A 12,658-nucleotide genomic window follows, 5' to 3' on the forward strand; every position below is an offset into this window, starting at 1 on the left:
TTGTCACAGAAATTTTTAAAGAAACATTTAAACACCTACAATAAATGACTACCTATAAAAAACAGTATACATCCGTAACTTTGTCGTTTGCAATGTCTGAAAATGCCAGAAGCCAACTAATCGTTAGCCTAAATAACCATAATTGACAGGAACACCGTTTTTGGGGATAGTAAAAAGCAATAGAGGCAGTTGTGCTTTTAATAAAGCCGGACATGAAAATTTCCGAAGAGTCAGTGCTGACATTCAATATCAGGCTCCTAAAACAGACAATACTATTTGTATATAGGTATATGGAGAATAGGCTAAAAAGTTAAGAGCCAGAGGCAAAATTCTAGGAGCCACTGGCTCCTGTGTTTGTCAAGCCCTGACATATACATACATATCCCTTTTAATTCATATATATCAATTGATTCTCTGGCCATTAAAAGTGTGTGGCTGGCTCCTAGATTTTGTGAAAATGTGTCTAACCTTACAATAAAGCATTTACAGACTTGCACAAATAAAACCACATAATGAAAATATTGACAATATCCAACTCAATATGTTTGCATGTCAAATCTTGCAATGCAGTATACATGAGTAATTACACACCATGCATGTGTTTTCATGTTATAGTTTCAACATACTTTATTACTACATTCATATTTTCCAGCTTAAAGGGACATTGTACACCAAGTTTCATTTAACTACATATAATATACACTACTATAAAGATGAATATGTACAGATATTGATCTAAAAATTCAGTATAAAACCTTTTAAAAATCGTACTTAGTTTAGCACTGTTGATGAGGTTAGGCTAGGACACACAGTGAAAAAGGGCTAAAAACACAAAAAGGAGCACACTCCCCCTCCCTCCCTGCATATGAAGAGAAACAGGAGCAGCAGGAGTCTGTAAATGCATGTATACATCTGACACTGTGGGGCTTGGTTAGGAAACTGAAAATCATCACAATGTTATTAATATATATATATATATATATATATATATATATATATATATATATATATATATATATATATATATATATATATATATATATATATATATATATAGTGCTTGACGAATATGTAAAAAAATTAGGAGCCAATAAGAATATTTAGGAGCCAGACAGTTGGATTTGTATATAGATATATGGAGAATAACCCAAAAAGCCGGGGTAAAAAATTCTAGGAGCCAGTGGCTCCCAGGTTTGTCGAGAATAGAGAGAAGAGAATAGAGAGATAGAGAGAATAGAGAGATAGATATACACAAAACTATACATTGTTACACACACACACTCCCAGATGGGCTATATAAATGGATTATTTACATGTATGTAAAGAAAAATCTAGTGTACAATGGCCCTTCAACTGGAGACTATCTGAAATATCCTGTTTCCTGAAATTCTTGACACGACATGTAGTTTTAATAATAGGCGTGCTTTGTTATTTAAAGTCAAACAATTTAAAGAGTAGAAAAAAAAATTGTTGTACACAATATTTTCAAAAGTTCATCACTGACTAAATTTCCATTAGCAAAATTGAAATAAGCACTCAATAGCAACACACGCAATATAAATGTTTTTCTTAATCATTTTATGAGAGGTGACTAGACCGACCACAGATAGACAAAAAAACAACCAAACACACAAATGGGCTAGAGAACTGATTTTCAAACCTGTCTTCAGTCTTCCCCAACAGGCCAGATTTTCAGGATTATCTTGGATGAGAGCAGGTAAAATAACTGTCTACTAATCAGCTGATTATTTCACCTGTGCTTCAGGTCAGATATCCTCAAAATCTGCCCTGTTAGGGAAGTCTGAGGAAAGGTTGGAACATGAGTGGTCTAGACTAGAAATCAAGTCATCCAAGCAGCACCTGGACAAAATGGTATATCTTCAAATATAAACCAGTTCACAGAGATAAGAATGAAAGGTATATGAAACCCCAAAAATGTATTTCCCGATTCAAACAGGGCATACAATTTTAAACAACTTTTCAATTTCATTTTATTATAACATTTACTCAATTCTCTTGGTATCCTTTGTTCGGATTTCGGAATAGTTTGGATTTTGGAATATTTGCATCTTTAAAATAAGAAACTTTGAAGAGGGGATGGAACAAAGAGTAAACAACAATATATTATGTCATTTAGGCAATATTTATGTGTCATAATACACTTTATATATGTAAGCTAAAAAGGTAGTTTTTTTTATATAAATTAAAAAGGTACAGTTTAGTCCAAAATAAACTTTTATGATTCAGATAGGGCATGTAATTTTAAACAATTTTCCAATTTCCTTTTATCACCAAATTTGCTTTGTTCTCTTGATATTCTTAGTTGAAAGCTCAACCTAGGAGGTTCATATGCTAATTTCTTAGATCTTGAAGGCCACCTCTTTTCAGAATGCATTTTAACAGTTTTTTCATCACTAGAGGGTATTCATGTTTTTCATATAGATAACTGTGCTCATGCACGTGAAGTTATCTAGGAGCAGGCACCGATTGGTTAAACTGCAAGTCTGACAAAAGAACTGAAACAAAGAGGCAGTTTGCAGAGGCTTAGATACAAAATAATCACAGAGGTTAAAAGTATATTAATATAACTGTGTTGGTTATGCAAAACTGGGGAATGGGTAATAAAGGGATTATCTATCTTTTAAAACAATAAAAATTCTGGTGTAGACTTTAATACTGGTGTCCCTTTAATACTTTTATATACATAGTACTCTCAGAAAGATAGTACAAAACTGTAATCAGAAAGGTAATATGCGTTTTAAAAATAGTCATTTTTATTTAATATTAAAGTTTGGATTTCAAAATAAATTTGGATTTTGGAACTCCAGATTTTGGGATTTGTACCTGTACTGGTAACTGTCTGAAACCATTGGGTAAGCCAATGACAAGAGGCCTATATGTGCATACACCAATCAGCAGCTAGCACCCACTAGTACATGACTACTCCTGAACCTAGCTAAATATGCTTTTGAACCAAGGTTACCAAGAGAATGAGGCAAATAAATAAATAATAGAAGTGGAAAGTTGTTTAACCTTTTAATGCCGTTATGGTATTCTATTCCGTCCAAATGGCGCTGGACTTTAGCGTTGTTAGGAAGGAATAGAACATTATAGCCATTTGGCTGTCCTGAAGCCAACAACGCTTCCTGGATGCGATCGCGGTCTGCAGGGTGTGCCTAGCGTCATAGGGACGCCTGCCTGCCTGACCCGATCCCATAAATTTAAATCTTGCGATCACAGGATTTCAATTTGTCTGTTCCGATGTAGTCAAAAATGATCCTGTCATGAAAGGGTTTGACTTTACTGTCTTTTGATGTATGGAGATTGGACTTGTGCAGAGAGAAATATGGTTGAGAAGAGAACATGCCCCTAAAATTCCTCAAAATAAGAAATAAATTTAAAAAAGAAAACCACACAAGCTAAGCTTAGATATATCAAGAAAAACAAACATGCAATCAATGAAAAAGATTCACAAAAGTAAAAGGGAAAAAAGGTAGAGCAGTGTTTCTCAACTGCGGTCCACAAGTACCCCAACAGGCCAGGTTTTGGAACTTTTTAGGATGTTTGACACATGATTATTTTTGCGGCTTTTTGGTCCTCTACCCCAGTATTTCTCAACTGCATTCCTCAAGTACCCCCAACAGGCCAGGTTTTCATTATAGCTGAACCAGAGCACAGGTTGAAGAGGAAAAAAAAAAAAAAAAAAGCTGGTCAGTAACCATGGTTACTAACCTGCTCTAACCCAGCAGCTAATTATTTCCCCTGTGTTTTAATTCAGCTATAATGAAAAACTGGCCTGTCGGGGGTACTTGAGAAACATTGAGGTAAAGGACCAACATGATGCAAAGCAGCTAAAAATAATTGTGTCAAAAAAACCTAAAAAAGTTCCAGTTCTTGACTTTGATAATATGAAATATAAACAAAATGTGCAGTAACAAAGATATACATGCAACCAAGAGCAGCAGTTAGCACAAGGATGCCCATGCAACAGGGCCTAGTCTTAGAGGGATGCAGAGATAAACATTAACCAAATCAATGCTAAGCACAGTGGCTTGCAAGATGCACTTGCAGCCAGTAACGCAGGTCAATAAAAACACTCAGACAAGTCAGAGTGGACACTGCGAGAAAGTCCTTATGGAAAGAGATTATTGCAGCTAAGCTGTAAAGTACATTAAAGCCATTGCTTTTTACATAGAAAATAAACAAAATAAGGATAGGAATCTTAAAAAGGGACATGAAACATTTTCTTTCATGATTCAGATAGAGAATACTGTCCAATTTACTAATATTTAATTTCCATCATTCTCTTGGTATCCTTTGTTGAAGAAGCAGCAAAGCATTACTGGGAGCATTGGAAGCGCCAATAACATGAGACATGTGCAGCCACCATTCAGCAGCTCCTGAGTCTACCTAGGTATCCCTTTCAATTAAAGAAATAAAAATAACAAAACAAATTAAATAGAAGTAAACTGGAAAGTTGTTTCAAATCACATGCTCTAGCTGAATCATGGAAGACATTTTATGGGTTTTATGTCCCTTTAAGCATATGCCTGGTGCTGATCTTGGTGCTCTGTCAGCTGGTTATAGGTGTATGTACTGCATACTGTATTGCCTGTCAAGCTCAGGTTAAAAAAAAACACACATATACAAATCATTGCCTCTGTACCCTTCAGAGATGCACCAGGAAGGAGTAAAAAGCTTTGATCTTGAATAATAATCATCATAAAAAATAACTGCATTAGCTAGCTTTTTTTAATGCACATATATTGCAAAATAGGTTAAAAGGTACATTAAAGTGACTTGGTGTTTTAAAAGTAATTTTGCATAAAAAGGATCAATATTAATTGCAGCTTTCATTTGCATAACATGTCAAATAACACCAAATAACTCACGTTTACAAGACCAGTGCATCGCATACCTCTACAGCATTTTATATATGCAGGCAATTGTGGATATCCTTGGATCAAAACATCAAGGTATTAAATTATATATATATTTTTTTTTGAAATGCACAAATTCTGTGTGCACACTTACAAACAAGCTTAACACAAAACATACCCCCACCAACCTTGTCTAAAATACAGTCTTTATAGCTTTACTAAACACATACAGAATGCATTCCTCTGGGATTAAGCCCTGGTTAGTAAAGTCACAAAAGAATAACTTTGTTGCTTGTGTATAAAATCACTGCTACAGAACAGCATGATTTTTTGTAGTTAAGAAAAATGAAATGCAAAAAAACGCACGACGTGTATGTTCTCATACAAGAAAAGTTACTATTTCAGACAGGAAGAGACACAGCAGTGGAAGAAAACGCTACAATCACCATCAATTTTCACCATCATATATATTCCACGCTTTAAAGTATACCCAGAAAGACAGCTCGTGGAGAGAACTTAAAGAACATTGCTTCTGGGAACAAAGTCGCAATTCACAGAAACTCTGCACCGCCCTCAGACAGAGAGTTACAAGTTCCGTTCATACAGGAAGAAGCTATGTCTCAATCTCAGAACTGCTCACCCCTCAGGAGATTCAGGAGGTGGCTCATAGCACACAGTGTAAAAGCAGGGCAAAACCTCAAACTACATAAGACATGAACTTATCAATGTAACTGCATGTCTACTGAAATAACCATTTGACTCCTAACATTATTAAACAGGTTTTCAAGATCTAGTGAACATTTAACATGTTGATGTAAGAACAGAGTTTAAAAGGCGCTTAAAGTGTTAAATTGTACAGAGGACGACTTTCCTTCCTGTTTGATCCCTAACAAAGAAGAGATAAACAGAGGATAGGGGATAAACTTCTGTTAGGGAAGGGATGTGGAAAGGGGGATGGGTCTGACAATCAAAAAGAAAAGTTAAAGGGACACTGAACCCAATTTTTTTCTTTTGTGATTCAGATAGAGCATGACATTTTAAGCAACTTTCTAATTTACTCCTATTATCAAATTTTCTTTATTCTCTTGGTATCTTTATTTGAAATGCAAGAATGTAAGTTTAGATCCCAGCCCATTTTTGGTGAACAACCTGGGTTGTCCTTGCTGATAAATTCATCCACCAATAAAAAAATGCTGTCCAGAGTTCTGAACCAAGAAAAAAAGCTTAGATGCTGTCATTTTCAAATAAAGATAGCAAGAGAACGAAGAAAATTTGATAATAGGAGTAAATTAGAAAGTTGCATGCTCTATCTGAATCACGAAAGAAAAAATTTGGGTTCAGTGTCCCTTTAAGGGACTCTCTTTGGACACTAGATAGAGGAAACCAAATTACCATGGAAGGTAGGGAAATCCTTACATATATAATATAGATTCTCAATGTTTGAGGAACAGAAAAGAGCAAATAAATGGAGCTAGTTGCTGATAGGTGGATGCACATATGTCTCCTGACACTGGCTTACTTGTAAGTGTTCAGCTAGCTCCCAGCCCAGAGGCAGAACTTTTCTTCACTTTCTGCGATGAGATTTTTTTAGTGAAAGATTTTCTGCAGGTGATTTTAAAATAAAACATGTTAAATTAGACAGTTACACTTAACCGAAAAATAAAGCAATTTTAATGCTTTATAATATAATTGCATTGCAAATTAGCTGCATACAAAAAAAGAAATGTAAAAATCTCTCGAATAAATCTGTTTCCTTTTCTCTTGGTCGAACATAGAAATGTAGTAATAAAAAGATGCAGTGATCATACCAACGTCTTGCATTCAGAATAACCAGCTTTGCAGGCGGGGAAAGGCTAGGGGAGGGTTTGAAAAAAAAAATCTCAGAGCCAGTCAAAACACAATGTTCTGCTGTTTTGCAGCGCTACTGCATATTTGACTGCTCCCTTCAAACAGCACTTTGCTCTGGATGCACTGTGTTAAGGAAAACTATACTATACTATAACTAAAGCTCTGTTTAAAGAGAACTGTCTAATGTGGAGCAGCACTACAAAGTTCAAGCGCCAACAGTTCCTGCATGTGTCCTGTTCTTTCTGCAGACATGCTGCATTTTCTGAGACGACATCTCAGATCACTGTATGTTCTGCCTTGGGGGCTCCCAGTAGTGCATTGTTGATTCTTCAAAGGATACAAGGAGAATGAAGCAAATGTAAGAATAGGAGTAAATTAGAAAGTTGTTTAAAATGGCATGCTCTGAATAGTGAAAGGAAAAGGTATTTCATGTCTCTTTAACCCCTTAATGCCTTTAGGAAGTTCCATGCAGTCCTAACGTTGGTGGGCTTTAACGCCCTTAGGGCGGCATGGAACATCCTATGTTATCCAGCATCCTGAAGCCTCCTGCTTTAAGCAAAAGATGATATCGGTCTAAGGGGGGCATGCCTACCATCATAGGCAGTCCCCCATGATCCAATCCTGGCCTTGAAATCACATGATTGCATTGATTATCACGTAATTTAATTTTTCAAGCAAGTGTTTACATCAGAACTAACTACTTGCCCCGTGTATGAAGGGGGTTTATGAGGAAAGTACATTTCAGAGATCAGTTCTAGTTGTAAGAAAATGTCTCATTAAAGAGACCTGAAACCTAAATTATTTCTTTCATTATTCAGATAGAGCATACAATTTTCCAATTTACTTCTAGTATCTAACTTGCTTAGTTCTCTTGATATCTGTTAAAGCAGTGCTCGACAAATTTGTTTAAAAATTAGGAGCCAGTAAGGAGATTTAGACATACTTTTAGGAGCCAGATAGTGCTATTTGAATATAGATAAATGGAGAACAACACAGAAAGTTAGGAGCCAAGGGTAGAATTCTAGTAGCCAGTGGCTCCCAGGCTCCTGGGTTTGTCGAGCCCTGTGTTAAAGCATACCTGGGTAGGCTTAGGGAGTGGGAGCTAGCTGCTAATTGGTTTCTGCTCATATATATATGTCTCATTTTATTGGCTTACCTATGTGTTCAGCTAACTCCCAGTAGAGCATAGCTGCTAATTCAATAAAGGATATCAAGAAAATGAAGCAAAATTGATAACAGAAGTAAATTGGACAGTTGCTTCAAATAATGTATGTTCTAGATCTTGTTAATTAGAAAACAGAGGTTGAATGAGATCTTCCAATGTATAAGAATAATTTAGTAACACAGTTCCTTTCTATTCTGACAAGGAAGATATGTGAATAAAATGGGTCCCATAATTCCAAAGAAATGAGAGGTCAGCATAGTTTATGGCATTAAATACTTCTCATTTAACACAACTTGCACAAATGAAGAAACTGGCTAGATTTTAAATAATTACATACAAAAAATTGCTGGTTAACTAGATTCACATATGCAAAAGCTCACATACTCTAGGCCAGCGGTCGCCAACCAGTGGTCCATGAGAAGATGTTGGTGGTACTTGACACCATCGAGCAGGAATTAATCTCCTCTGATGGTGTCACCCCGCATCGCGCTGCAACTCCCTACAGTGCCTGGCTGGACATCAGTAAAAACCGACGGAGGAGTTAAATTACAATCTCCCTACGCACGTTGCGTAGTTCTGTGCAACTTGTGTAGCTAGATTAAATTTTTAACTCATCCTGTCCGGCGCACTGCTCAGAGGAAGATGCTTCCATTCAAAAGCCAGCAGAGGTTGATATAGTCTTGGCTTGAAATAGTGGAATTAAAGTATATAAAAAAAGATTTTTTTTTTCTCATATTTCATTTATTTTCTTCCCTTTACCTGTCTCTTTGTAGTAGTTTTCCTAATTCCTTCAAATGGACTTACATCAATGTTTGTCTTCCTCCCCTCCATCTTTTTTTTTTTTTAAATTAAATATTAATTATTTTTCATTCTAATAATTTTCCCGCGCACAAAGCCATTCCACCTGAATTCCAGTAATTGCCATCCAGCAGATCAGCAATATACCACCAGTATATAATTGCCAGTAACATAAATTGTTAGCTCACATCCATATTGAGAGCTTTCTGATATAAACTTAATTAATGACTGTCTGTCCATAATCATAAGTAGTTTTGAATAATTCCTAACTGAGGAGGTAACTTTGAAGTCTTGTGGTCCCCTTTAAAACAAACCTTTTTTCCCCACTTTCTGCCTCTCTGTTTCCAGCTCAAAAGTTGGCACTCACCCTCCATCTGTCATTTGGAAGTATTCTCTCAGTTCTGTCAGTTAGCTAATTCCAAAAAATTATTCTTAAAAATGTGTAACTATATGCATAATGTAAACTTAGCTATGGTTATACACAACATACATACATATATATGTGTGTGTGTGATATATAGATATATATATAAAAAATAAATAAAGAGACAGGTGCACTCTCACGAACAGTTCATTAACTGCAAAGGTGCTAGAATTGGAGTAAGATATAGCAAAGTAGGAGACAGCACTCTCTGGTCTTAATACAATAGAAGATTTATTCAGTGACGTTTCGGAGAATGCTTGCCTTCATCAGACCCAGGGTTTGATGAAGGGGAGCATTCTCTGAAACGTTACTGAATAAATCTTCTGTTGTATTAAGACCAGAGAGTGTTGTCTCCTACATTGAGATAGATAGATATATATATATAGATATATAGATATCACACATAATAGGTTTGTACCTTTTAATAAAAATTTTAAAAAAATACAGGTTAGTGGTCTGCCCCAAGGCAGAACATACTGTGATCTGAGATGCCATCGCAGAAAATGCAGTATTGTCTGCAGAAAGAACATGATACATGCAGGAATTGTTAGTGATTTAACTTTTTAGCGCTGCTTCACATTAGGCTGTTCCCTTCAAACAGAGCTGTTCTCTGGCTGCAAAGTGCTGTTTTAAGTGAACAGTGAAATATGCAGTAGTGCATTGATTGACTGGCTCTCAGAGATTGTTTCAAGCCCGTCCCCTAGCCGTTCACTGTCTGCAAAGCTGTTTTATTCTGAATGCAAGACATTTGTATGAGCAATGCACCTTTTTTATTACTACTTCTATGTTGGACTATGTCTGCAGCTAATTTGCAATGCAATTTTCAACTACTGCACTATATTAGAAAACTTTAAATATTGCTTTATTCTCCATTTAACTAACATGTTGCAATTGAGCTAGTGCTTTAGTGTAACTGCCTAATTTAAAATTTAATTTAAAGATGACCTGCAGAAAAAATTTCACTAAAAAAATCTCATCGCAGAAAGTGAAAAAAAAGTTCTGCCTCTGGGGTGGTCCACGGGATTCAAAATTGTGAGTTCAGTGGTCCCTGAGGTCCGAAAGTTTGGCAACCCCTGCTCTAGGAACTTACATCCACAACTCCAAGAATGAATTACTACACTGAAAAGCATTGATTTTGCATTAATAAGAAGTGTCCACTCTTTTCCAATATAGGGCCAATAGATTTTAATTTTTCAGGAGCAGCAAACAAAAATATTGGAAATTCTATTACACAATATGTATAAGCGCACACATGCACACAGATTTTTCAGAAACACAAACTCACATATACAAAAACTCACACTGGTCCAAAATATGCCAGGAACAGGTTAATTGTATACAGAAGTAGTGTTGTTAAAAGTATTAGTTGGAACATAAGTTAGGGTCTTTAGTTGAACAGAACACATCGAATATAAACAGATAACTGTGAAAGCCCACTTATGCATTATTCTTCACATCAAAGTACATTTATTTGGGGGACTATTTCTCCACTTTTAAACTTGACAACGATCAAATGCAGAGACACTTTTTGGATAGATAACAAAATATTCACTTAGACACCCAACTAGAAAAGCAAACTGAGGATTCATTGTATATATAAATGATTGCATCTTCAATGAATGGTGCAGTTACCATTTGCATCATAATGTCACTGAAAATCTATGCAGCAATATAAGAAACCAACATATTTTAAAACCATTGCTAATTTATAACATACTACTGAAATAGTTGCAAATTAATCCTTTATACCTGTACCTAAATGCACACACATATACATGATGAATAAAACCTGTCTAAAGCTTTGGACCATGTTATATTTGTATACCAGGGGCTAGTTAGTAAAGATACAGTATATGGATATATTTTAGGTGTGTGTATATATATATATATATATATATATATATATATATATATATATATATATAAAGCATAAATACCTATGGGATATAAATTGTATATACACATACGACCACATCACCGAGGGTATGTGAGAAGCTGTAAGGATACAAAGGGACGGTACACTGAGGGCAGGGAGCTTGCACATATACACTCATAATAACAATGAATTAAATGTCTAACTATATAATAGCTAATATAATGAAACAGAAACCAATAGAACCTCCACACAGAGCGGTATAGAGAGCTCACACTGTTGTAATGGAGTGCTATACAAAAACCATGACTGCATTTACATTTCTCCCCGCCATATTCCCCTTGTGTCTGTCTCTCACCCGCCATGCTGCCCCTGGCCGCTGCTACTCCCGGGCTCCTGATGGAGACGGATACCGGGAAGGCCGCTGCCCGGGGCGGGGGGACCGGACTCAGAGGCCGCGGCTTCAAGATGGAGGCCGCGGGCACGGTGACGTCACTGGGCGGGCACATGGGGAGCGGTCCTACCAAGAGGGAGGTGTAAATGACGTCATGCTATAGCGTGTGACTGATACTTCTCTCCATTTAATTTTGAATAATGTGTGTTGTTGTTCCTCAAATGTGTTCTGTCGTTGTGTGATACTAGTGGCCCCCGAATGTGTTCTGTCGCTGTATGACACGAGGCAGGTGTCTTGCTTCCTAAGTCACCTTGCTGACAAGAACTATCTCCTGCTGTCACCTACTGTTTTATATCCCTACCATAGTTTCCCCAAATAGTTCCCAAAGAACCTCAAGTCCCTCGCCAAAACTCTGTATAATTCCTAATGAGGTTATGATGTAAAAATAAATATAATGACTCACTGGAGCATGCATGTGTATGTTGCTCCTGGTTGTATTCTTTTTAAGACCACCAATAATGCTCTATTGCAGGAGCCCGACATTTTCTATGTGTTAAATGGATAGAAAGGTAAAAAATTAAATGTGCATGGGTGTATTTCAATTTAAAGTTTAGTTATTTGTGCAATATATTTCCATTAGCAAAAAATGCTTGTAAAAAAGTTACTACTGTTTTTCAGTGGCATACGCACATATCCTGTGAGGGCCTGTGCACCAGAATTCCAACAACATGCCTGCTCAAAGAGGTAGCTGTGATGTGTATTGCTTCTGAACAGTAGTGGACCTATTCAACAGAAGGCCCTGGTGCAATATTTATGTTGCCCCCCCCCCCCCCAGGTAACATAGTAGTAAGCAATTGTAATAATATACATGTTGCTTTGTATAATGATTTTGAGGATAGATAGACTTGCAACCTGCACTAAAAAAGGCTCCCCTGCATTAGGCTTGTACACATTCTGCACATATCTATGTATAGACTAGCTGCTATGGGTTCCCAAGTACCCATAACAGGCTAGTTTTTCATTAGAGCTGAACAAGGGCCCAGGTGAAATAATCAGCTGATCAGTAATCATGGTTACTAACCTGCTCTTACCCATCAGCTGATTATTTTACATGTGCTCTAGTTCAGCTATAAAGAAAACCTGACCTGTTATGGGTTATTGAGGACCGCAGTTGAAAAACACTGGGCTAGTATACCCCAATTCATGTCTTTCATTCAGGAATCATATACAGGTGGCCCTCTTTTTACAACGGTTCAATTTACACCGTTTCAGAATA

At 36.5% G+C, this 12,658-nt stretch overlaps 1 protein-coding gene across 2 annotated transcripts in view; it reads right to left on the minus strand.

The window, feature by feature from the left end:
* Positions 1-11,500, minus strand: part of PPP2R2A (protein phosphatase 2 regulatory subunit Balpha) — a 138,228-nt gene extending 126,728 nt beyond the window's left edge. Inside the window, exon 1 of one of the 2 annotated variants that reach the window (XM_053718105.1) lies at positions 11,347-11,500. In XM_053718105.1, the coding sequence (XP_053574080.1) occupies positions 11,347-11,497 (151 nt within the window). In that variant the 5' untranslated portion in view covers positions 11,498-11,500. Of the gene's footprint in view, positions 1-5,370; positions 5,452-11,346 lie in introns of those variants that run through there. The other variant, XM_053718106.1, reaches the window with a different exon arrangement.
* Between the last annotated feature and the right edge of the window lie 1,158 nt (positions 11,501-12,658).

The sequence above is a fragment of the Bombina bombina genome, chromosome 6 (genome assembly GCF_027579735.1).
Source record: "Bombina bombina isolate aBomBom1 chromosome 6, aBomBom1.pri, whole genome shotgun sequence".
Classification (NCBI taxonomy): domain Eukaryota; kingdom Metazoa; phylum Chordata; class Amphibia; order Anura; family Bombinatoridae; genus Bombina; species Bombina bombina.